Below are 27,872 nucleotides of genomic sequence, written 5' to 3'. Positions count from 1 at the left end.
TGCATATTCAACATGGCCCTGAAGACAGGACAGAATTACAACAGAAACTATGATTAATTATGATGGCACTTTTGTATGAGATCAGGGTAAAATCTAAATGTCTCTAATAAGCATTGCCAGACTATTAGAACATTAAAACTTAGGGAGTTTCCTATATTTTTCTGGGCATTTGGCAAAATCAACGATTACATCTGGTTGACAAACGAAACTGAATATCTCAGAGTATTTTCCTCTCGCTGGGTTTCTCTGTCATGCAAACACATTTATGTTTCTCCCTAGAGATACTTGAACCTGCCTCTCTTAACAGAAAGCCACTTTCCACTTTGGAAGTTTATATACAGAAATAGTAAAAGCACACAGGAAAAAAACCTCATGTTTCTTTGCAGCCAGGGAGGGTTCTGGTCTTCCACTCCATTCTTTACATCTGGGGGCACTAGGGCATGGATGGCTAACCTCCGGCCCTGAAGGTGTTATTAGACGTCAGCTCCCATCAGCTCAAACCACTACGACCAAAGGTTAAGGATTATGGGTGTTGTAGTCCAACAGCAGCTGGAGGGGCAGCAGTTCCCCAGCCCTGCAAAAGTCAATCAGTTGGAGAGTGCAAGCTTGGGGCAGCTGGGTTGAATGGGCAAAAAAGCAGTTATGGCTTCCCCCAGATAATTCTGGGGGCTATAGTATGTTGAGAGTGCTTAGAATTGTTAAGAAACCCCTATGTCCCTCACAGTGCTTCCATTTCCAGAATGAGTTTAATTATCAATCCTTCTTCACAGGGAACTTAGGGAATTGTAGTTCTGTGAGGAGAATAGGGGCCTCTTCATGCTCAGCACCCTTAACAAGCAAGCTCCAAGAATCTGAAGCAATGGCTGTTCCAAGTGGTATCATAGTGCGCTAATTGTATTGTGTGGCTATTGCATTAGAATCCCAACAGGGGGAGAGGTACTAGGCAGATCCCCACCCCCCTGCACAAATCATGTTTTAACCCAAAGGAATGAAACAGCTATTCAGGCTGAATGTTTGAATCTAATCTTCCTCCTTTTGCTTTATTGGAACAGATCTTAATATGCCAATTTTCTCTTTCTTAAATCAATGCTAAATAAACTCCACTGAGCCAATGGTGACCTTCCCCTTAGCCTGGAATAATATAATCCTTGAGCTAATTTTGACTTGATCATCTTGTTTGCCATTTGACTTTGTCACAGCTGCATTTCTGTGACCTGAAAACATTGCCACGAGGAGTGGAAATAAAATTAGACACCATCTGAACTGAACTAATGTGGAAAAATTAAAGCTAAATTTGACCACATGATCATAGTGGTTTATTAAACTGCTTCAGAATATGAATGGTTATAAGCAAAGTGAGGAACACCATTCTTTCAATTTCATGATGAAAACTCATTCAAAGCACAGCTTGTTTCTTATTTTTTAATGTAATGTATGTCATAGACTGTCAGAAGCAAAAAATTATCAGGAATGGAAATTGTCCCAAAATCCAAGTTGTTTGCAACTCTGTCCCCTCACCCCAGGTCCGTGCTGAGCTTCTCTGAGGCCCAGGGTGGCAGTCTCGTTAGAATAAAGTTATAAACCCAAACAAAAAAGCAGCCAGTCCCTGGCAGCGCTGCCCCCCACCCCAGCCAGCTTTTTCCACTGAGGCCTGGGGAAAGTGTATCTGGCTGCCCCCACATCCCTCCACAGACCTGCCTCACCCCACAAAGTCTGAGAGAGATCTACCAAGTGGTACATAGCTTACCCACAGTGTGCATGTATTCACTGAGGAATATTCACCTGCCAAGTGAGGTAAATACTTTTGCTGTACATCAGAAATTTGGTGAAGCAGAATTCATCAAAATATTATTCCCACTTGGTAGAACAAGACAGCAAGTGGCTTCCCTTCTTCTGCCACCTTAGTAGTGAAGGAGCCGCTACACAATGTACCCATCCCATGTCATCCTGGTACCATCAACAAGCCACATTGCAAGAGCTCATGATGTACCCCCTTCCTGTTGCACCATTAATTTCAAATACCCTCATCTAAAAGTCATGTGAATTGGCCTGGCGATGAGCTATTTGATGGACCAGGTATCCTTACTTTTATATTTCTTATATCTGAGAGGTGTGGTTGGAATCACTTCCCTTAGACGCTATTTCGCTTCTGCAAAATTGTCTGTGAGTCCATTATGTGTGATCTCTGAGGATTGCCTTTTTTCCAGCACCTGTATCAAACAGTGTTACAAGATCAATTTTGAAATCTGCAAAATGCTGCAAGCAGCGTTGATTCCTAACATTTTCCTTAACGTTGTTTCCTCTCGCACTTGACAAAATTCACCAAGCTGTGTGACTTTCCTATGTTAGAAACTGGCCTGTTTTTCCTTTTGTCTTGGAGTGCTTTCTTGTCCGCTGAAGCTGCTGGCCTTACAGGTAAGTGCTTCATATCGCTGAATACGAAGAAGTCCCAGGGGATCCAATTACAGATGGGGGAGAAATTCACTACAGTTCACATTTAAGGCAAACCTATGAAAATTGTTCTCCCCAAACAATATGCAAACTGAAACACAGCCATCCTTCGAAATTAGCATTTGACCAAATTTTGCAAAGCAGTTCTCCAGGCAAGTAATGCATGCAAGGGTAAAGTGTGCAAAGAATTGCAGAAATTAGGGGGAGGGACATGGGGGGGGAACACTATGTTAGGAGAACTTGCTTGGCAAAAAAAATGTGTATTTTAGGTTAAATGGCACAAATATATATATATTAGGAGCATTTTGCACTAAAATGCTGATGAATCTTTTTAAATGTAAACTGATGTGGAAATGTGGAGAATTGAACTTGAGCTTGGAAAAGTGAGAAACTGAAATTGGCAAATCTGCCCATCCCTAGGCACTCTGATCTGGAAATCAAAATGGACAGGAATGCATATGGCAGGAGCCTTTTTTGTCTCTTGACAGGTTGGATCTCTCTGTTAAAATGGATAGGGAAGCTGTTTCAAAAGAGAACTCTCCATGTGTGCATCAGAGCTCCCGTGCCTGCAACAGATCTTTCAGTTGTGATGTAAGAAAAGCACAACATTTACTTCTGAGAATGAGGTTACAGAAAGCTTCCCACACAGCTCGCTGTTTCTATATCCATTGTAAAAATGTGTGGGTGGTGGAAACATTCATCCTTAAGCACAAAGCAGAGGTAATAATGGATTCCCCCTACTCTACAGCTTTGATGTACATAAATGGGTGGGAGTTCCTTGTTTTCTTTAGTTTTTGACATCCTATTTAGGAAGCCTTTAGCAATAGTAGAGATTCACAAGTTGATCAACAAACACAGATGGCCTTCCCAACTATATATCCCAGCTCCTACATGTCCCTGTACCAATTCATTGTTTCTAAAATCGTTAAGAAGTCAGACCCAGGCTGGCCCAAAATGTTTTTCTGCCTCCACCCTCTTCCTTAAGGTACATAGTATGAAAGCAAACACCGATCAAGTTATTCTGGCACCTGAGGCTTCTTCTTCTTTGTTATTATTGGGGTGGGGAGTTGCACAATTGGAAATGAAAGCCGTTTGCTGGCACCCTACCTTAGCATCAGGCCACATCCCTCCCCCTGCCTGCACTCCCCATCTTTTAATGTATCAGCACTTTGGGGGGTGGGGATGGAACACTGATTAGAATTGTAGGTAGGCTTCAGCTCAGGCACTGGGTATATATCCCTTCTCAGCCTCCAGATGGAGGGCTTACACTTGAGCAGGGTCATGCCTGGGATTATGGGACTGCCTCAAGATGTGGATCTACCTAGGGGGCCCTCCAAGGGCGCTGCTGGAAGCTCTATGGCCCATCTGCCCCCATGGACAGAGTCTTCCCACTAGACCCCTCTAATGGGGTACCCACTGGAAAAGAAACCAAAGGATGACTCATGTTAGATATGCAAAAAAAAAACTTCAGACATTCTGCTGCCAGATTAGATGATCAGAACTGTACTCTTATCATTTCCTGAAGAAAATTGGTCTTAAGTCTGAAATATTATACCTTGGTCTAGTGCTGGTTATAAAATGTAAAAAATAAAATAAAAAGTCAGGTGAGATTGTGCTGCAATGGAATGAGTGATGGTTAAAGATCTCCTGAGAAATATACTTGGCCACCACTTCAATAAGCAGTTTCTAATTTAGGTGGGATTTCGCCTGGCTTAACTAGTCGGCCAGCAAAACAATCAGAGGCAAGATAAGGCTGGTGGTATAAAAAATAAATAAAAATGGTACTCTCTTACCATTAGCGAAGTGTGAGCATTCCCTTGTGCACAACATTTTGCAGCCTAAATTTTGTTTTAAATGATTGTGCAAATGAATGCATTTGTATGTCCAGTGAAAGGATTAGAAAGACCAGTTTTTATTTTACTTGTAATTTGCTTTTGGATAAGCAGCAATTTCCTTTCAAATGACTTCAGCAATTTTTCTGTTTGTAAGCAAATGAAAGGATGTTTCATTTCCTTACAATGTTCTTGGGTTTTGTTTTTGTTTTGTTTTTTTTAAAAAAAGACATCTAATTGGATCTAGATTGTGCCTTCCACTCACATCTTGGCCTCTAAAAATAGTTTACTACAGCTACTATGTAAGTGTAAAACCCATCTGTGCACAGTGACACCCCCCAAAAAATTTTACTGCTATGATTTCAGATACTTGTTATGTTAAAAGAACAGGATGAAACACTTTCCAAGCTGAGTGAAGGGAGTGACTACGTATGTTACTTGGAGTGTGAAAAGATGGCATGTGTCAATTATTTTATGGTTGGTTGTACAATATGTTCCAGCCATCTAAAAATGGAATTTAACTTTACACTGGCTGTGGATCAAGCAATGAAATCATTGTTTGTCACATATCTTATTTCTCATATTATTATTTTTGTGGCTAACTTGAAAAAGTTATGCAAACCAGTTGGGTGTTGCTTCACACTTGAGGCTTGCCTTGTAAATTGGGAACTGTGCCATTTGACATCTTGGAAGCTACCAGGTCACCTGATTAGCATATAAATTGGGCCTTGTAAAGGTGAGTCTACCCAACCAGTGCATCTAAGTATCACCGGTGATGTAACAGCAGTTGTAATGGCAACTCCCCTACTCAAGCTCTTTAAAAACATGGCATGAGATGCATCCCTCTTTGGGTCTCCTACTGGCGGTTGCATTTTGATATGTTTGACCCTCTAAAATCAACGTGATACACTCTGACAGTCCACCAATGTGATGAGAAGCGCACTTTCCTTTGTGTATTAATACATGTGGCTAGACAGAATTTAGACAGAGGTAATGGGGCCATACATTGCTTTTCCTGTCCTGTTTCTGCCCTCAGCATCCTTATATTGGATGTGAACATCTAAGACAGGGAAGCCAATGCATGTAGAGATATACACATGTAGGCTCCATCTGTGATGAAGGATCTCTATGAGAAATCTCTCTCTCTCTCTCTCTCTCTCTCTCTTGTCTTTAGCCCGTGCAATCTCAGGTGCATAGGCAGCAGCACTGCCCCATTGGTCCTCGATTAAATAAAGATATAAACATATGAGTAAGGTAAAGGTAAAGGTACCCCTGCCCGTACGGGCCAGTCGTGTCCAACTCTAGGGTTGTGCGCCCATCTCACTTAAGAGGCCGGGGGCCAGCGCTGTCCGGAGACACTTCCGGGTCACGTGGCCAGCATGACGAAGCTGCTCTGGCAAGCCAGCACCAGCGCAGCACACGAAAACGCCGTTTACCTTCCCGCTATAAAGCGGTACCTATTTATCTACTTGCACTTAAGAGTGCTTTCAAACTGCTAGGTGGGCAGGAGCGGGGACCGAACGACGGGAGCTCACCCCACCGCGGGGATTCGAACCGCCGACCATACAATCAGCAAGTCCTAGGCACTGAGGTTTTACCCACAGCACCACCCGCGTCCCTATCATATGAGTAAAGGGACTCAATTCACAGCATGAATCAGAAGGGTTATTTCAGAACACAACACTCTATGGTAACAGGTCTTAATTCAGCAATTAATGCTTCGTGGCATTATGACCTGTAAATTGCCAGCAACAGTTGCTATGCACACTGTTCCACATATTGGATACAAGTTTTCTTCTCCTTAAGCATATACAGTCAAACCTCAGTTGTTGAAAATAATCTGTTCTGGAAGCCCGTTCGGCTTTTGAAACGTTCAACAACCAAAACACGGCTTCCAATTGGCTGCAAGAGCTTCGGATGTTTGGCTTCCTAAAAACGTCTGAAAACCGGAGCATTTACTTCTGGGTTTTTGGTGTTTGGGAGCCGAATTGTTTGAAAACAGAGCCATTTGGAAGCCGAGGTTTGACTGTATTATTATTAAAGGGGCAGTAGCAATACCCATGGGCTCCTGTTTATTACTAGAAAAAATTCTGCATCAGAACTGTGGGACAAGCTTAGGATTGCTCTGAAAAAGTTTCTTATTTTGATTTCTGTTATTGCTAAGCCAAAAGGCCACCACATTGGTTAATTTCCCCCATACTCAGGATGGAGCAGCCCCTTTCAGAAATTTTAAGGGAACCCATAAACAGCAGGTGAAGTATTCCTCCCACTTAGTGGTGGCAGCAATTGTGTGAAAGCAAGGGCAAAAAGCATCGCCATTTAGCTTCATCACAAGAATTGTAGACAATGAGATTTGGCTATGTGAAAATGTCTGAAGTCAACATAGACTGGGGACAATGCTTTCCATCCTCACGCCGACATATTTTGTGTTTAAAAATAGGGGGGAAATAATCTGGTACGGAGCTTAATCATCACAAGGATTCTGAAAAAAACAGCAAAAAGGGCACATGTGTGTGAAACCCTCCCTCACCATCCTTTATTTCAAGGCACAATAAACATATCGTAAGATCTTTCAGTTCAGTCATAGTTCCTATATTTCTTTTCCTCTGAACTCACAGATTGTTCCTGGGAGAGGAAATGCAGATAATAGTGTTTAAACTCAGCACCCTATGGAAAGTCTGGAACAAATATCAAACTCTTTTATAGATCTCATAGTGTGTGAATACAAGATCTGTTAAATTGCAACAGTCCTTTCAGAATGACAACAACCCTAGAAAACACAACTTTCTAAAAGAAGCAGCTGAGCTGTATTTAGAACAGGGTGCTATCTCTCTGCTGAGATGTCATTGCAAAGTGTCAGGTCCCTGGATGAATGCCCTAAATGTTTAACTCAGCCACTTTTCTGATGCTTCCTGTCAGCCGGACGCAAACTAGGACTCTCCGGTGAAAGCCTTAGAGTACTGTCAAGCTTTACAGTTTGTACAGCACAATTGACAAAAGCCTCAAAGCGACACTCTGACATCCAGTTGTGTGGGACATTCCAATTAAAATAGTCCTTGGAGATATTGTCACCCTGGTTTTGATTTGATACAAACTGCCCAGAAGTAGAAATTCAGGTTTATTTCAAGAGGACTCTTTCCTGTAAGAACAACCAAAAACTCGGGGGGGGGGGAATGTATTTCCTTTTACATAAAGGGATAGTTCTGGTAACTATTATCAACAGAGATGACCTATATAAAAAAAAATCTGCAGTTATTTGACTCTTAATAGTTTTCTTTTTCCTATTTACATCAATAGCGCTCCTTGGCAAAGTTGCTAAGTATCACCTTTCTTAGGAAGATTGGTTAATTGTTATCAGTAGCTGAACTTCTCAATGGCCAAAACAAAGATGGGGCAACTGTGGCCTTCCAAATACAGCTCCCATCATCCCTGACCATTGACCATGCTGGTTGCTGCTAAGGTGACTTGAAGACCAATGACATCATCAGTACGCCTGATTCCCCATCCCTAGGCTAGCCTAGTTCTCAGAGGACATCTAGCAAGGGGATGGTGATATGTGTAACAATAAGAATAGAAATCACTTTTTGAGAGAGGCATAGAGACTCAGCAAACTTGGATCTGGGATTCTGTGAGCTAACAGCATTTTGGAGTCCTGACAGTCTCCCTGGAGACCTGATGCTGGAGCCATGGATTTTGGTTATCTCTTGGGGTGTTTAAGCTGTTCACCATATACTCCACTTGTATATTTGTAAATAAACATAAATATTACAGAATGCCAATATGCCTCCAATGACCTCCTTCCGAAAGAAAACAAATATGCTTGAGCTCTGTGCCCTGGAACTCCTCATCACTCAGAGACATGAAGTGAATGTACAAGTTTTATTAATGTGATCAACATTATATTCTAAGATGAACTGCAGCTCTTTCTATTTGGAATGTAATTTTCCCTGATCCTTTCCTCCCTAACTTCAGAGGAAGCAAACTTTGTTTTATACAATAAGAAACCCTTCAAATACATAATTTGAAAACCTACTTTAGCGTCTTTTTAAATTTATTTCTTGCTCATTATCAAAGAACTTGGCACAGTTGGGGTTTTCATACCTGCAAATAGATTTGGCAGTAGCATCTTTTTTATTATCACTTCCCCTCAATCTATATTTTATTTGATTTAGTCATACTTTAGTGAGGGAGAAATTCCATTGTTCATTTTACCTTAGATTTTTACTTGTGCACTGTTGCTCATTTTAATCAATGGTGGATGCTGCTGACTCAGTCAATTATGATGATCAAACAGCAGCGGAAAGGGTGGAAAGTTGGCTATTATTTAATTGCAAGTACCCATTCTTCTCACAGCTGCAGCTGAGAGGGAATTTCTCAAGCTACAGCAATCAAAGTAGCCAATATTTCTCTAATGTTGGAATTTTTTAAAGTTTCCTTGAAAATGAACATCCAGGTTAGTAGAAAATTGGTTCCCAATGAAGGAATTTGTTGCTTTCAGGCCCAGAAGCAGAAGGCCCCGCTAACATTTAATGAGAAGAGAACCAGTGAAATTTCTTGTCATGACAAATGCTTTTCAGGGGATAGCAGTTTGAAAGATGAAGCTGGATGATGTCAGAAGGAAATTGAATATTTCCACTAATACAACTCCCCATAAAGAATAATGCAGAGTTTATAACTCACATACAGTAATGAGGGGCTGCTGTCATGTGATCATGCTCTCTCTTTTTTTTATCTTGCATTTTTATGCTGTGAACTAACCTGAGAACTACGAATGAAGGGTGAATAAAATATTGCACACACCATTTGAATAGCAATGTCCATCAACTTAGGGGGTTGTATGGCCCCCTCATATATTTTATTGGGGGCATGAAGGAACCTCAGCTCCTAGGAGTTGACTGCTTTGTTGCTCAAGAAGGGGAGATTAGCAACTGGCTGGTAGTCACTTAGATTTTCCAAATCCAGGGAGAGTTTCTTGAGGAGTGGTTTTACCACTGCTTCCTTCAAGCAGGCAGGGACTGCCCCCTCTCACTAGGAAGCATTAATCACTCCCCACCCGCCCATCTAGCTGTCCCCTCTCTGCTGTGACATCAGAAGATCTTATGGAATATGCCAGTCATGAATGCTGCCCTGAGTTGTTAGCATGATAACAACTAATCTAGTGAGAAAAATGACAGAATATAATGCAGTTTTCAAAAAGGTGGGGGAATATAGAGGCAACTTAAGAAAGCATTGGGGTTGTGTATTTTAGGGTATTATCTAGTCCAAATACTCTTACATGTAATATACATTTAAAAAACACTTCCAGGATTCAAAGTGTGGTGGTGCATCTTTTAAAGAATATCAGTAGGTAGAGTAAATCCCACGAAGGTCTCAGGAAAAATAAGGGAAACCTCATTATCTGAAGAGCAAGTTAAGTTCTGTGGGCATATTTATGCTGCTGCTACTGCTTGGTGGTTTTAATGTTTTGTGGCTTTATGATGAATTACTAAAAAATATTTTTAATGTATTATTGCTGTTTTGTTTAAATATGAATGTATTCTCCACCCTGGGACCTTCAGGTGAAGGGCGGATGATAAATGTTCTATAAATAAATAAGCATGTGATCAAAAATGCATGGCTTTTTTGTCAGTTAATCATGAATATATCAAAGAGAAGGTCTTTGACTATTGTCCCTGCACCGAAGATTCTGAACCCCACACCAGTACTGAAATCTGAAAAGGCACCTCCAGGCTGCAATAGAAATGGTGTCCAGGAAACTTTTCTCTCCATTTTTATTAAAAATCACATGGTTAATGATATTTTGAAAAATCCCTAATTTTACCAGATGATTTATATTGTTGCCGATGTGAGAATAAATCTTTTAGGCCATAATCCTAGGATCACTTACTTGAGAGTAAGCCCTGTTGAACTATACTCAGGGCTAGCAGGCAACCACAGGAAAGGCTACATGGTAAACACAACTCTATCCTCCAATATCTCGCTCCCCGTTCCTTTCCGGTTGCTGCTGCCTGGAGCAGCTGCCTTATTCTACCTAATAGCAGAACTGGCTCTGACTTGTCACTGCACTATTTTGTCTGATTTTAAACTGGATGGTTGTGCAGTAATTTTGAACAATCAGATGTGCATAGAACAGACCCTTGTAGATATTCACCAGACAGATGGAATTATAGGGAGATTGGAAAGAATCCTGACCTTTAGTTATTATGATCAAGGCTAAATTTTAGTTTATTTGAAGGATATAATGGTAACATTTTCCTTCAGGCTTTAAAAAAGTGTTTAGCGCTGTTTAATTAGTTTGTAGGCAGGCTAATCTGCCTCCCAATCCCTTTGAACTCACTCTAGGAGAAAATAGAAGCAGCTGACTGTGGGTTTTTTCTTTGTATTTCAGGAATCGTGGCAGTCCTTTTTTGTGGAGTCACGCAGGCCCATTATACTTACAACAATCTGTCAGCAGACTCCAAAATGAGAACTAAACAGGTAAAGCATCAAATCCCACCCCCTGCCCCTTTCTGTTCCCTTGCTTATTTTGTTCCTTCTGCTAGAATAATGAGTATATAACAATACTGACAGTATACCAGGAAGGGATCTCATTAATGCAAAGAATAAGGTTTGCGTCTTCATTAACGGAGAAGAATACTGGCACCATCTCTGCCAGGAGAGCCTTAACAAGTCTTCTGCTAAGTAAAACTTTTAAAAGGTCTGTTGTTACCTTAGAGGCCCCAGTCATCAAATGTCAGCCTAGATGGTGATGTATTCTGTGGTCATATTCTGTGGTACTTTCTATCGAGTAAGGCTGGGGTACAGGTTTGGTCAATGACTTGTTCATGGCCCAACTGATCCCCCTACTTGGAACAAATGACACAGACACCCATGACATATCACAAACTTTTTTTGAAACTTCCTCAATAGCTGAGGGATTCTACCAGAAAGGGGAGAGCCAAGCTGAAATTCCCCTATAATCCTATTGTTCTTGGGGGGGATCCTACTTTTGCCAGTTGACCTGCTTTGTTGCCAGATGAGTATTTCTGGATCTAGCTCCACTGTCTCATGACAGAGAAACAGAGGCACATCGCTGCATAGTTTTTTTAAACTGTGTTTCATCAAACTGTGTTGCATAGGAACCTAGGCTGTGTTGCATAGGAACAGTCAGAGCACTGTTCCATCTAGCTCACTCAGCATTCCCTATACTGACCAGCAGCAGCTCTCTAGGTTTTTGGGAAGAAGTCTCTCCCAGCCCACCTTGAGATACCATGGATTAAGCCTGGGACCTTCTGCATGCTGACTGGAAACATGGACCTGGTGGGTGGAGGTGGGTGTGGGTGTAAATGGACTGATGGAACTGAAAGTTGTAGCAAACCATGAAGGCACCAATTCCAGAATTAATTTAGAAATTACCCATGTTATATTAAAAGGCAGAGCAGGAAGTTCAGCAGAGCAAACCGGTGGAAAAGAAACAGGATGTAACAAGGTGACAGTGGTGGTATGAGGAGATCTGTTCCTTCCTCATTAGCATTGTGTTTGTACTGGTTTCAACAGCAAACCCTGTTGGAATTTATATAGAATAAAAAAATACACTTAAATCAATGTACAAGTGCAAGAATTTGGCAGTCTTATGTGAATACCAGTATGCCCCTCAGGTAAAGTCTGTTATCAGCCTGCGGAGAGAAGCTTTTAAATCTACTAGTACGGCATACTAGTGTGGGTATGGGATGTTACCTAACTGAGTAGATGCAATATTTGTATCAGTATTTGTATTTTCTCATAGTTGTAGTAGTACATGTTCCCTTTGCCCTGGCAAATAGCACTGCCAAGCCAAACTGCTGCTGTTGACCTCTGGGCTGGTGTTTGGTGGGAATGCCATTCTGACATTATAGAACTTGGGGTCCTGTTTGGCCTAGCCAGACACAGTCGCATCTCTCTCTACCCTTCAGGTCCTCATCCAGAGCCCCAGATAGTCCTTCTGCAGGCTCCCAAATCCACCAGCTAAACTCTGGATAAACATGGAAGCATTTGAGCATAAAAATCATCTAGTACAGAGCACAACATGTGAATCAAATTTGGCGAGGACTTGGTTTTGATTTAATGCTTGCGTTCTGCTTTTCTAGCAACAGCCTTGAGCTCATAGCAGGTCATAATAATAATAATAATAATAATAATAATAATAATAATAATAGCATTACAAATTAGCAAATATTGCAATCACTATTGTTGTTGTTGTTGTTTAGTCGTTCAGTCGTGTCCGACTCTTCGTGACCCCATGGACCAGAGCAAGCCTGGCACTCCTGTCTTCCACTGCCTCCCACAGTTTGGTCAGACTCATGTTAGTAGCTTTGAGAATACTATCCAACCATCTCGTCCTGTCATTCCCTTCTCCTTGTGCCCTCCATCTTTCCCAACATCAGGGTCTTTTGATCTTATTGCAGTCCATGGGACTCTCAAGAGTCTCCTCCAGCACCATAATTCAAAAGCATAAATTCTTCGGCGATCAGCCTTCTTTATGGTCCAGGTCTCACTTCTATACATCACTACTGGGAAAACCATAGCTTTAACTATACAGACCATTGTCAGCAAGGTGATGTCTCTGCTTTTTAAGATGCTTTTTAAGCAATTATAGCAATCACTATAATCACATCAAAAGAAAACACAATGGCATATAAACAATGCATATAAATATGGTTTTGTAAATGCAATTTGGTTCCCATTCAGAAGCTCACATTTGCTCTTAGAGGGAGGGAAAGCAATAGCAGCTGGCAGGGTGGCACGGGCTGGGTTCTCAATGCCATACAACCCTGCCAGTTCCTGAGAGGGGGCGGGAAGCAAGGCAGCTGGGAGCTCGGTGCAGGTGCAGGTGCAGGAGCAGGAGCAGGGGCAGGGGCAGGGGCAGGGGCAGGGGCAGGGGCAGGAGCATCCACCTGGCTCTGCTGCTGTGCCTGAACCACACTCCCTGCTGCCTTGCCCCTCTTGCTCTTGGTAAGTGGCAGTAGCAAATGGCATTGGGAAGCCAGGTCAGAAACACAGACCTGACTGTGCCTCCCTACCTGCTACTACAGGGGGGAAGATGGATAATCATGAAGATGCAGCAAAACCAATACATGATAGATGATAGATAGATAGATAGATAGATGATAGATAGATAGATACTATAACTACTTATTTCATATTTAATAAGACCAGACTAGAAGAGAACATTACAATAAATATATTTGATTCCTTACCTAGTCCAGGGCCACTTTTTAAAATAAAATTATTTAGTTTTTCTGTTTAAAGTTTTACAATCAATTATCCAACAAACAGCATAAAAACAAGGTTCTGAAGAATCTCCTAAACTTCCCTCTTCCCATGTGGGTCCTTTTGTTAACTATTTCCTCCTGCATCTTTTATAATAATCCAGGCCTTTTAAATCTCCATTATATCCAAAATTCAGCATTAAACTACAAGTGTTATTCCAATCCTACTAATGATTTTAGTGTTTAATGTTTAGTGTTTAATGTTTACAATGGTTTTTAAGATAAATTATAAATTTTCCCCATTCCTTGTTAAAATTCTTCCTGGTTTCTGATTCTTCCAGTCATTTTTGCCATTTTGGCATAATCCATCAATTTAATCTGCCATTCTTCTCTGATAGGGACTTTTGTCTTCTTTCCATGGCCACTTTTGATTGGCTGGTTTGTCATTTCTTTTACAAAATTTGTATACTGCTTTTCAGTCATAGCAGTCTCAAAGCAATAGATTGGGAGGGTCTGTGGCTTTAAAGAAAAGTCCATAAAACACATGAATCAAGAAGCTTATGATCACATTATTCATTTTAACGAACAAAATGTAATTGAAACAGCCAGGAGATACCAGGGAAGTTTTTAATATTTTTGTCTGCAGAGAACATTAGCCTGGATGCGACAATCTCTCTGAGGCTTTGAAATGTTCATCAAAATAGCACTGATATAGAATTGCAGCTTTTGGAGGGTTGGTCCCAAGCACGACAGCATCTTATCAGAAAGAGTTTGTGATAAAAACCATTCTTCTGAAAAATGCTTGGTGAATGAAAATGAATCTTGATACATTTCTGCTCTCTTGTAATATTCCCATGCACATTATCATCCCAATGCTGGGTCAGTCTGCCCTTTCCTTCAGAAACATCAGGAAGATAATTGCATCAGCTGCCAGAATATGTTGTGATCATTTCAATGAGAGCACTGACCTGGGCCCCAATCCTTGCCAGGCAGGCACAGTGCAAAAAGGTAATAATGGAGTGATACTCTATTAGAGTCAGCCCCACTGGGTAACAGCAAGCACAGCTTTGTATATGTGGATGTTGACAGTCCTCCATTCAGTGTAGAGTGGAGAGCTTCAGAAACGGTCAATTTGACCTGTGTTGCTATCTGGGATACACAAAAGCGAGAGAACACGGTGGGAACAACACAGACATTCAGGTCAATGTTCTGAAATTGTTATAATTAATGTCTGACTCAAGTCCTATGAGGATCATAGGATTATGGCACTGAAAGAGACCTCAGATGTCAGCTAGTTCAAGCCTTGGGAAGTGCATGAATCCACCGACAGTCCCTGATTAAAAACCTCTAAATGAAGGAAACCGTATTCTGCCTTCCAAGACAGTTTATTAAATTGTCATATAGTTCACGCTATTAAGAGTGGTTAGTCTGAATAATTTTTCTTTGAATTAAAGCCCATTGATTTGGATTCCACTCTCTGGAGTAGGTGTGGAAGGATCTGTCAATTTCTGCTCTCTGTGTTTCTCCTTTTTTCTCAATCCTAAATTCAGTTCTCCACATTTGTGCAGTAATTTACATCTATTTAAACAACAAAAAATCCTCATGAAGATTTATCAGCATTTTAGTGTGGATTTCTCCAAATAAAACACATTTTTGTGTGTGGTTTTGACATATGCACACATCTTTGCAAACAATTTCTCTAAGCCATTTTATAATGTTATTTTCACTGATATATTAATTTCCCCAGATACCTGCATATCGGTGATCACTGGCTGGAGAACTGCATTACACAAATTAGATAAATATGAATTTCAAAGAATAGCTGGGTTTCAGTTCACATATTGTTTCATAAATTCGCCTTTCAATGAGAACTGAATCAATTCCCACCCACCCCCGCCATCCCTAATCTGAAGCTACTGAGAATAAATTTGGTTCATCATCTATGTGGCAGCCCTTCATATATTTGAAAATGCCTATTGTATTGCCTCTTAATCATCTCTAGGTTAAGCAAACACTGGGTGAATGCAAAGGCACAGAGAAGCAAGGTAAAGGCAATGAGTAGATAGCCTTGTTGTTACAACTAGTGGAGAAGCCTGAATTAAAGGTTTTATACAAGGCAAAGATTATCACTCTGGCCAGTTGGTGAAATGACGCTCTTCTGTCGGGTGCTACTGAACTCCTTAATGTTCCCTAGGTAAAGGTAAAGGGACCCCTGACCATTAGGTCCAGTTGTGACCGACTCTGGGGTTGCGGCGCTCATCTCCTTTATTGGCTGAGGGAGCCAGCGTACAGCTTCCGGGTCATGTGGCCAGCATGACTAAGCCGCTTCTGGCGAACCAGAACAGCGCACGGAAACACTGTTTACCTTCCCGCCGGAGTAGTACCTATTTATCTACTTGCACTTTGATGTGCTTTCGAACTGCTAGGTTGGCAGGAGCAGGGACTGAACAATGGGAGCTCACCCCGTCACAGGGATTCAAACCGCCGACCTTCTGATCGGCAAGTCCTAGGCTCTGTGGTTTAACCCACAGCGCCACCCGCATCCCACCACAAAGTTAATGTTCCCTACTTAAGCCAAATCTATGTGATGGTTAACATAAAGAGTCCCCACCGGGTATCTTCTGTGTTTTGGAATCCTGATAGCTAGTGTTTGTGGCCAGGGTGCTACATATGAAGCAATGAGCATTTCTAAGCACATCTTGAACAATCATCCTTTAAAATCTGGCATTCTGTAGAGCTGCATGACATTTATCTGGGCAGCCAAGTGGTTGTGTTTCAGTGTGACAAAAGACCTCATTCTTTTTAATAACACCTTTCTGGACATGGTCCACTACCCTCTGCTGCAGTGGTAGATACGGTAAGCCCTGTAGAGATAATTAATCCACACTTCCAGAATGGGAAGATCACCTAGATGTCAGGATTTATTGGTACTTACAGTCCTACCGCCTTTTGACTTTCAACAAAGTGGAAAACATTTCCAGTCTAGAAGAAAACAGTCTAGGGCTGATGGTTACCAGAACTACTTCTGCCACAGAGCAAATTGCATGATTTCCCAGAAATGAACACTTCTTGTTCAGATCTTTAGGTATTACTAATGGTCTCAGCCAACCAGACTCAAATTGATACATTAATCAGTAATGGAACAATGTTACAGACCAGGTGTGGGGAACCTCTGGATCTCTAGATGCTGGTGAACTATAATTTCCATCAATCCTGGCCATTGGCAGTGCTTGCTAGAGCTGATGGGACTCATAGTGCTGCAGGATCTGGTGTGCCAAAAATTCCCCACACCTGTTTTATGTGAGCATTTATTCATTTTGTTTGTTTGTTTGTTTGCTTGCTTGCTTGCTTGCTTGCTTGCTTGCTTGCTTGCTTAAAACAGGTATATTCCATTCTGGATCCAAATATATTAGTATACGCTCAATAAATAAATAAATAGAGTCGCAACGGAACAAGAACTGAACATACAACCAACTTGTTAACCAGGGGTGTGGAATTTGCAGGATGGAGGGAGATATTCAGGAGCTAGTTCTGTTATCATCAAAGGGGGCACCATAACAGGGTGCTGGTTACTCCCATACTGTTCTCCCTTTTCAAATAGACTGGATAGTCTTGGCAACAGTCCCTCTGGGTTGGAAATCTGTTGGTCAATGCCAGGTCAGTGAATGGCAAAACAACAGCTATCCAGGATTTGAATGTGTTTAAGCATGCTGAACTAGCTAGTATTACAGAGACGTGGTTGGATGAAACTGGGGACATTAATCTCTCTCAGCTTTGCCCACTGGAATTATCTGTACAACAAAGTACTTTACATGAATTCCTGCTCAAAGAGTATGGTGAAGGATGACACAGCATTCCATCCTCAGCACACTGATTACAACAGTGGTCAGAGTCTGAATTTTGTGCCCGTGGGCATTAAACTGATGCACGTATGTGTACATACACTCTTCCCAATTGAATGATGCATCTTGCACTAATCTCTGGTGTATCACTATGCAGTTAGTACATGAACTGCCTGCAACTTTCATTGGTGCAAATACACCCTAATGCACAGCACAGGTACTCCAAGTTGCTTTATATTTAGCTGCTTCAGACACATAGATGTAGTAATTGCTTAGTTTTAGTGTCGTCCTAATTTGCAGATTCTTAGGGACCCCCTATTTTTAAACACAAAATATGTCGGCGTGAGGATGGAAAACATTGTCCCCAGTCTATGTTGACTTCAGACATTTTCACATAGCCAAATCTCATTGTCTACAATTCTTGTGATGAAGCTAAATGGCGATGCTTTTTGCCCTTGCTTTCACACAATTGCTGCCACCACTAAGTGGGAGGAATACTTCACCTGCTGTTTATGGGTTCCCTTAAAATTTCTGAAAGGGGCTGCTCCATCCTGAGTATGGGGGAAATTAACCAATGTGGTGGCCTTTTGGCTTAGCAATAACAGAAATCAAAATAAGAAACTTTTTCAGAGCAATCCTAAGCTTGTCCCACAGTGTCTTCGGACGCCGCCGGCTCCCGGCCTCTTAAGCGAGATGAGCACGCAACCCTAGAGTCGGACACGACTGGCCCGTATGGGCAGGGGTACCTTTACCTTTAATTTGCAGATTTAGGGCAACCTGTGTCACATTGAAAAGCAACATATTCTTCCAACTCACTAATGTGATATACCAGCCCTTCTCTTGTCACTCAGCCACAGCCATTAAAACCCACATATAATCCTTTAAAATGTTTCACTGAGTAATGTTTAAACTGCCTGTTAGCCTCTCTTAGCCTGTTTGTGTAAACACTATTATTATTGTGAATAATAATATGGGAAAGAAATTGGAAGGAAGGCATTTGTAATGCAAACATGCATTGAAGGTTGTATATTCCTGTTAAATGGTGCTTTAACCAATATTCTGCTTTTAGCCTCACATGTGAGAATACTCATAGATAGTGAGATGAAAAGAAAGCTGTGAGGTCCAGAGCGATGGAGTGGCTACAACATTAAAAGTATTCATCTCCAGTTAAAAGTATGAGGATATAGGGATGGGAGAGAAATTCAATTCAGTTCACTTTTAAAGGTGAAACTACCTAATTTGCACGTTCTGAAACAGTATGTGAACAGGAACACAGCCATCCTTTGAAATTCACCCGCTTCTGAATTTTTCCGTGTAGTTCTCCAGCCAAGTAATTTGTAAAAAAGATTGCATATTCTAGGACAAAATGTGCATGAAAATACATTTATTAGTGAAAGTAACATGCAAAATACACTGTATTAGAAAAAGTTGTTTTCAACCATGTGTATATTAGGGCAAAACTGCATACAAAAGATATTATAAAATATCCTAAAAATCACACAGCATTAGATTTGTGCAGTGAAGATTGCTGTACTACTTTAGTTTAGTAAAGTCAACTAGGTGATCTAGTAAAGACAGAGAACTTTTTATCTCTGGCATAGAGCAATGAGTGCATTTTTGTTTTTGTTTTTAAAAAGGTTCTATGCAGGCAACTGAAAATAGCCTCAAAAGAAGCAAGCACTTCAGGTTGAGTCGTGGCTAAAAGGAAGCAGAGGTGATCTTCTCAGTTCAAGCAGCTGATAGCCTTTTAATGCTAGGCTGTGATTCTCTTGAACACCTCTGGCCTGATTTACTAGAAACATAAACACAGCAGCTGGCATGTAGCCTTGTTAGCCCTTACTTTTCAGCACAGAGAAAAACCTGACATACAGCCAGGTGGTTTTAAGCCTTAGCTCTCTCTTCCAAATACAAGGGGCCCTGCTGAGTTATCTATGCAATCACAGAGACTGGACTTAAATGACCCTCATGGTGTTTTCACTGTGTATGGTGTTTGAAATCACCATAAACTTTGCAAATGAGTTGCAATTGCAAGGAGATTTGTAGTCACATAACTTCATTTGCTCAACAATTATTTTGGGCATTTGATTGAAAGAAGCAGAAGTTTGGGTGTGTGCCAGATTTGTTCCCTGAACAGATGGGGCAGAAGATTTTAAGAAAACTCTGTGGATTAGCAGGATGCTGTACCAAAAATATGAAAAACATGCACCTTTTCTTTAAAAAAAGAAAAGAAAAGAGAGAGTTAACTAAAATCGGCTCCTTGATTTTCCACTAGATGAACCCACAGCAGTCTTTCAGTATCGAGTATGAATTACCCAGTGAATCTTGCAGTCATTCCTACTGCAAATTCCCTCACACATACAATGTTACACACAACACTGTTGCATATAAGGGCTGCCTCATTCATTTCAGCAGAGGCAGCAAATTTCTTATGCAAATAAATGCACACAGTGACCCACTGCTTCTGTTGAAATTAATAAGGCAGGTCTTTAACTCAGAATGTATACATCTCAGGGGCACTGGCTATTGGGGGCAGAAGGTGCTTCAGCCCCACCAATATTTTGAAGCAGGGGGCTGAGCCGCCCCCCCCCAAAAAAATTGAGGGGGCCGCCACTCCTGGCTGAGCGCCAGTGTGCCAGCAGGGGGCAGGAATCACAGAGGGCAATATTTGCCCACTGTGCTCCCCACTGCAATCACCAGAGTGCCTTCCAGGAAGATGCTCTGGTAATCCTCAAAGGGATGCCCGCGCATAGCCTGACAGGGGGGGCATTGCGTCTGTGCCATCATGCACATGCGACAGCCCCGCCCCAATGTTGGGCTCAACTCGGCACACCTGCTACGTCTAAAAGAAATCACTCACTGTGGATGGTCACTCGGTTACTATTTATCCAGCTGATCAGGTTTCCCATGTTTTTGAAAAAGTGACAAAGAAATTCTTAAAGGATAAGAGGAAAAACTTCCTATCTTCCATTATTCACGTCAGTGCCTTCAGGTCACACCCATGCCATACATTTAAATCACTGTTGCTCCCAGTACTTTCGTGGTAGAAAAATGAGCTGTTGGTACTCATATCTTGCGGGTGCCAGCACAAAATGGCTGCCATGGGCAGCAAGAAAAGAGGCTATGGTACTCTGTAGCAGTGAATACTATCACAAAAAGTTTCTAATACTACTTGAACAGTCATGGACAATTCTGGGAACTGTAGTTTGTTCTGGGTGCTGACCTTACAGAGCTACAGTTCTCAGCACCTTTAGCACACTGCAGTTCCAAGGATTCTCTGGGACAGTTAAAGTGGTGTAAGAGTGTTTTAGATGTATGGTGTGGGTGTGACCTCCGTTTCGTGTCGTGTCCACAGTTTTTCTATATGATTTAGTGGGGATATGTAACGAGAGAGAGCCAGCCCAGCTTGAATACTCCCTGTCAGACATTTCTCCTGCCACAAGGCACATTTTTTCAGGATTGATCTTCATCCCTGTCTCTTCTTTAAACGAATCATAATAGTGTTGTGGCCCTGTAAGAGTGAGACCTTAGATCTTCACTTAAAAGAAAAATGGCACTCAGTTTTGCTCAGCATAGGAATCCGGAAATCGATGTGATTCGAGCATTACTGGTGAACTCTGCTCAGAAATGCTTTTTCTCTCTGCTCATCAGCACTTGAGCTTGCTTCTTTTTCTGCACTGTCTTTTTCTCTCTCTTCTTTTCTTTTTTGCTAAAAAGAAACGTCGTCTTGGATGAGAGTAGTCTGAGGAAACAGAATGTCAGATGCAAAACCCTTTCCAAACTGTTTCATAAAAGACTTGACAATCTGTTTAAACATTCAAAAATGTCTTTAAATATTAATAGTGTTCTCAGATTGTTAAGGGGATGGTTCGCACATTTCAGCAGGATGGCAGGTGCCTGCAGTTGGCTGGGATCAGCTAAATGGGATTTTTATAGTATTTAAGCCAAAATGCTTTCATTATCTCTGCTCCCTCCCCCAGCTTTTTTCATCACATGGAAATGACCTGGTGAACTTTTAAATTAGGACACATGTACTATCTGCATCAGTGCCTGCCTTCATGTACCAAACACATCTACATGTTGGTTTTATACAGACAGGGCCAGCCCTACCATTAGGCAGACTGAGATGACTGGCTCAGGTGGCAGATTCTGGGGTGCAGCTGCTGTTTTGCTTGACTGCACCCTGCCAACCATTCTGCTGTGTTGACTCATGGCCTGTTCAGGGTGTCCTAATCTAGCCATCTGCCTCAGGTGTGGTGGAGGATACTATCCTGTTCCCAGAGCTGAAGTAAGATTCAACTGCCAGTCCTGTCAGCATCTCTACATGCAATAGGGGCAGGGTTGTATCTTGTCAGCCTCAGGCAACAAAATGTTTTGTGCAGGCTTGAATATACAAGATCTATGTACCGGTATTTAGTGCACAATGAATTATGGTGGTGAATTATGTTCATTCAGATTGCTGCTAAATTCCTCCCAAAGCAGAATGGGGGCAGATTTTGAGACTAGTCAACTACTAAAATCTGCATTGCTTCCTGAAATAATAGATCACATAATGTATTATTTCAGTGCAAATAATGTATTATTTCAGTGAGCATAAAAATAAAATACCTTCGTGTATCTGAAGAAGTGTACATGCACACAAAAGCTTATATCAAAACAAACTTAGTTGGTCTATAAGGTGCTGCTGGAGAAATTTTTTATTTTTTATTTCGACTGCATCAGACCAACACGGCTACCTAGCTGAATTTCAGTGCATCATACGTGGGAGCAAGAGCCTTTTGTACGTGTAGGTTGAATGTTCATTCTACTCTACAGAGAACTCTCCTCTGTTTGAAAGATTGTCCCAGTTAAGTGGTAAATCAATCTTGTTAAATAAAATAAGTAAATAAGTCAAGTTTGAAGGCAAAGAAGCTTAAGAAGGGAGACCTCAGGGGTCCTGAAGGAACACATCAACAGTTAACATTTGTACAACAGACTGAACAAATGCAAAGCTTACCAGATTAGTCTTCCCCACTATGATGAGATGCATTTCTATTTAAATTAGGGAAATTATTTCTAAATATGCATCTATGACCTATATGTTTTATGCAAATCGGTGTCCTCTCTCGTCCTTCTTTTTGGTGAAACGTTTCCTCTTTTTTGGCAATGGGTAAAGTTCCTGCCCTATGGGCTTTCTTGATCTTCTCACCACCATAGTTCTTGTACAGATTCAGAATTGGATAAAGATCTCCACATAAAATCCTTGTTGGAAGAGGAAAGCTCACCAGCAGACATCACTTGCTATTATGTAATTCAAGGAAATGCCCAAGGATAGGCATCCAGATATAAACTAGATTCCTATAATCTCTGGAATGAACCTCCTGATAAGATGGAATTCACAGGAGGCACTCACCTGCTGAGCTCCAAGATCAGAGGTGAGATAACCTTTTACATGACACATGATCTTGAACATGACACAGGAGGAGAGGAGGGAATCGGCATAGGAATTGTTCCACCATATACAGTATTATAAGTTCGGAAGGCAGTGGGAAAATGTGAATGCAGATGCTGTCAGGAAGGAAACGACATGCCACTCCCCTCCAATTGTCCAATTTAATAGGTAATAAGTCCATAAAACAACTTATTTCCTCTGTCTGTGGTTCCCTTTGATAATGCAATTGCTGCAGTAGTGTGCCAAGTACTGTTCATGCTGCTGTAGCTAATGTGACTGAATAGCACTCTGCTGTTTAATTGGGCTCTTATCATTACAAATGTAATCTGAATGAATACAGCTACAACTGACCTGGTTTTATTGGATTTTCTTTCATCTAGCATGAAGGATCTGAGGGAAATTTGAATTAGCAAGATGTGTGATGGCAAAATAGGGAGGGGGGAGACTTCCAGGTCACAAGGAGAAGTCGGCAAAATTATCCTTCCTTTGGCATTTGACACATTTTGATACAGTCCACTGGGGAACCCTTGTCTAGGTTCATTTTAGGCTGGCTTACGTAGAAGATTTCCCTGGTATGCAGGTTGTGATGGAATATGTTTCCTAAGTGCAGTAGATAACCTGATCAGATACAAGAAAACCCAACATGCAGCAGCTGTGAAAAAGGTGAATCTCAGGTTATTAGCAAGGGGTTCAAAAATAAAACTTTCAGTGTTGCAATGCCTTTGTACAAATCTATGGTGCAGCCACACTTGGAATACTGTGTACAGTTCAGAGCAAGTGAACAGAGGGGATCCCCCCACTCCTGATTATGAAACCTAGGGTTATTGAAACTTAATGATAGGAGAATCAGGATAGACAAAAGGCTGCCTTCTTCACACAGCACATAGTTAAACTACCCCTAGGATCAGTGGAGGGATGCGGGTGGCGCTGTGGGTAAAACCTCAGCGCCTAGGACTTGCCAATCGCATGGTTGGCGGTTCGAATCCCCGCGGTGGGGTGCGCTCCCGTCGTTCGGTCCCAGCACCTGCCAACCTAGCAGTTCGAAAGCACCCCCGGGTGCAAGTAGATAAATAGGGACCGCTTACCAGCGGGAAGGTAAACGGCGTTCCGTGTGGTGCGCTGGCTCGCCAGATGCAGCTTGTCACGCTGGCCACGTGACCCAGAAGTGTCTGCGGACAGTGCTGGCTCCCGGCCTATAGAGTGAGATGAGCGCACAACCCTAGAGTCTGTCAAGACTGGCCCGTATGGGCAGGGGTACCTTTACCTTTACCTTTAGGATCAGTGGATCCTGAAGGCTGATTCCAAAAGTAATTTGTGATCTCATATTCAATCTATTATGACTCCCCACCCGGTCCAGATTGAATGAGCATAGGCCTAGGAGCATTCCTCCATAACGCAGTATTGCTTCAACCTGTCACTACAAAACAGTATTGTTGATGCTTTTGTGATGACATAGTCAACAGGTAGTGTAATGTATGGTGAAGTCTTCTAATGGCTACTTTACCCCACTGAGTCCAGGCTATCAAAATAAATTGCCTTGGATTACATTCAAGAAGGACCAGCACTGTTTATTTCATTTCATTTTCACCAACTTATTTTGGCATTTATACCATGCCTTTCTGAGACAAAAATGAAACTCAATGCAGCTTGCAAATAAACATATAAATTGCAACAAAATTAAAAACAACCCATCAAGAAAACAAAATAAAGAAACATCAGAGAAGGCAAAACAGCGTCATAAGAATCATATCTGCCACTGCAGACTGAGAGAACATCATTAGCTCTGACACAGAGAATGCCTGCTGGAATATAATAATCTTAAAAGGCTGCTTAAAAGTGGGCAAAAAGGGAGGTCAAACATCTCTTTGAGGAGACTAGTCCATAGTTTGGGCAACACAACTGAAAAGCCGCCCACTTTTGTCCTCACCAACTGTGCTTTGTGTCCTCGCCTGGGTCGCTTCCAATTTACCTGCTTCCTGATCATTCAACCTGACTTGTTTGCTGTGACGTGAGGTTAGACAACATCCATGATTTATTGAGCATTCGTCCTGATTTGTTTGTGGGGAGGTTAGACAACATTGTGCCAAACAGATGTTAGCTGATACTTCCCAGTGTGTTTCCATACTACGCTTCTTATCACAAAAGGCAGATCTTTAGAGGAAGTAAGTTTAGAACCACCTGGAAGTTTCCAGACTTTCTCCAAGGGCAGCTCCACACTCTGCGTTTGGCAGCAGCATCTTATTTTCAATAAAAGATTGCCATATGGGCTCATTATGCAGGAAATGAGAAGAGGCTATGATGAAACCTTGCTAAATTTCAAAAATAACATGTAAAAACAAGCCATCTCATTTTACTTTTGAATTTGTGTCATCGGTTCCTCCCACCACCCACCTCTAAACTTCCTTTGACAGCAGAAATGTCAGGAAAGCATGTTCCATTGCAACGCACATTGCCCTCCCCTCAAAATGTTTTGTGAAACAACCTTTCTATAACTGGCAAGGTAGGAGGAGGCTGGCAACTAGTCCTGGGCTGTGTTTTCAGAAGCATATCTCATTTGAAATGTTTGTAAAGTGATATGCTTTGCACTTGAATGATTCTTCATATAAAACACAATCACCTTCCAGCATCAGAATATCAATGAGCAACAGGATAGTACCATTAATTTCCAAGCTGCGGTATCTTTTTTTCATATCCTAGGAGAGAGTGCAATATTTTGTGACCACCAAGTGTAAAGAAATGGTTTAGCAAATCATTTAGCCATGTTTTAATTATGAGTCTTTTATCAATGATGGATGCAATCAATTAATCACTCCTGCTGCACAACTTCCATTATTTTCTATGGCAGCTGCTTAGAACTCCTACACGCAATCCTGCATCATTTGCAGTGTCTGGAGATGGTGCTGCCAGATACCATATCCTGTTACTGCCAACATTTGCTCATAATTGCTTGTGAGCAGAACCGGGGATGTATAATAGCTTAGGTGAACTCTTAAAGAGGGATTTGCATTGTTTGTTATTTTGTGTGTTGACATTTTTTGAGGCATGTTCTCCTGAGCACACATAACACCAAAGACCTTTCTCATTTCATAAAGAAATATCATTAAAAGGTAACAGTGTGAAGGGGAATCTTGTTAAGTGCCGCTTGAGATGATCTTGCAAATTGGAAGCAGTTTTGTCTAGAATTGAGACTCTTGTCGCAGTGTGATTCTTAAATGAATTGTTTTAAGCGATTCTGCTTCATTTTTTCTCTCCAAATGCTATACAGCATCTACTTTTAAAATGAGAAGCATGTTATAATATCACGCTTCTAAATTTCTTAATGGTCACAAGGCAAGATTCGAAGTGCAAGTTGCTGACGAGGCCCAGAAATGTAGAAAGTCTGAAGTGGAATAATTGTTTCCGAACGAATCAATCAGCTTTCTTAAGCATACTTTTGTTTCTCATCCTCAGATGAGAATAACTTTGCTATTCTGCCCCCTCCTCCCCCCCCCCGCAACACAGCAAGACAAACAGGTATATCAGGGCTCTTCTTATGTTCTCATGATATTCTTCTTTTCTTCCAAAACTGCACAGGAATGATTCAATAAATTCAAGCTTCCTGTATTCCTCTTCACCCCACCAATAGCCTCCCTGCTGAGATGATCGTATAAAAGATCACTTATAAGTAGAACATGTAAAGAATACAAGGTGATGACTCCACCCTGTGAACCGCCCTGAGATTTTATAATGAAGGGTATGACTTTGTCTTCGGACAATAAAATAAACAAAGACAGATCATGCAATGCATCCTGGTGCTTTACTATCATGATGCACTGACAGACCGACACGTCACATGCACATGTTTCTGTTCTCTTTATTGACAAGTCATTTTGCTGGTGAGTCACTTTGAATGGCAAGAGATGAGTAAGTCCCACCCCCTACAACTTTCTCAACAAGGGGCACTGTAGTTCAGTTGTTCCTCTCACTCCCCACCCTATCCATGCCACCCAAAACAAGATTGGATTCTCCAAATCAAGGTCCACATCATGATGGCTAAACATTTCATATGTGAGTTTTCTTTCCCATTTACAGGCATTGTTTAAAATGCTGTCTTATCATAATCAGTGAGACATCCCTGACGCCTGCACATGTAAATGACAAGATTTCCTCTACCTTTCTGAGCATTGATTCCTTTTGTCACCTACTTTCCTCTTTTCCTGCACTTCTTCTTTACTGCTCTCCGTTTCCTTTCCTTTTCCCTTTCTTCTTTTTCCATATTCAGCCTTGTGGCGTTCGTACAGAGCCGCCGGTCGTTTCACGGACTATTGACCTGCGCACCACTGCTTTATTCTTCCGCTGCCACCAACCAGGTTTCTTCTGGTGAAATACTGAATCTCAGTCAGGTTGTAAAGTCAACAACGAAGACTAACGTTTATTGAAGAACAAACAAGTTTTAAATATATTCAGAACGGTTTCTCAAATGCGGGTCCTTAACTAGGTGTGGCACTATCTCACACTGTCACACTCTTCTCTCTTAGTTCTATCCCTGTCTCTCACTCTAGCTGTCACAACCACTATGTTCGTCTCACTGGCTCTGTCTGACTCCTCTATCTCCCAATGGTAAAACCCCTGGGCTGAGCCTCAAAACCGGGTAGGCTCCGCCTCTGAGCTTTCTCACTGGTCAATCTACATTAACCATTTCCATCCCCCTGTCCGAATATAATCACAAGAAATGGGCAAACACCACAAGCCTTCTCTTCTTTTTTTCTTACTGATTTATTCTGCATTTATTTTATTTTTTTATTTTTAAAAGGTCCTCCTCCTTTACTGGGTGGGTTACGTGAGAAATAGTATATCAGCTATTCCCCTTATTTGATTGCTTCTGTTTTCTGTTTCTAATAAAAATCATACAAAAGTTAATAATAACATTTATCTCTATTAGCCAACACCAGACTGAAGTTTCTGGTGATGTATCTATGCTAGGTTGTGCTGCGACAGTGAGAGTAATTCCTAGTTAATTTCAAGCTTTGAAATTGCTATGTACTGAGTCCGATCATTGCAACACAGGCAACTCAGACTGGCAACAGCAGAAGTCTTGTTTGGTGGGGCTACC

General features: G+C 41.5%; 1 protein-coding gene across 1 annotated transcript in view; it reads left to right on the top strand.

Annotated features, from left to right (window-relative positions):
- The window catches only part of SLC9A9 (solute carrier family 9 member A9), a 257,643-nt gene that overhangs the window by 109,920 nt on the left and 119,851 nt on the right, over window positions 1-27,872 (top strand). The window contains exons 8-9 of the mRNA XM_053390193.1: window positions 2,310-2,415; window positions 10,672-10,760. Of these exons, the coding sequence (XP_053246168.1) occupies window positions 2,310-2,415; window positions 10,672-10,760 (195 nt within the window). The remainder of the gene's footprint in view (window positions 1-2,309; window positions 2,416-10,671; window positions 10,761-27,872) is intronic.

Source organism: Podarcis raffonei, chromosome 5 (assembly GCF_027172205.1).
Source record: "Podarcis raffonei isolate rPodRaf1 chromosome 5, rPodRaf1.pri, whole genome shotgun sequence".
Classification (NCBI taxonomy): domain Eukaryota; kingdom Metazoa; phylum Chordata; class Lepidosauria; order Squamata; family Lacertidae; genus Podarcis; species Podarcis raffonei.
This window is presented reverse-complemented; position numbering and strand designations above follow the sequence as displayed.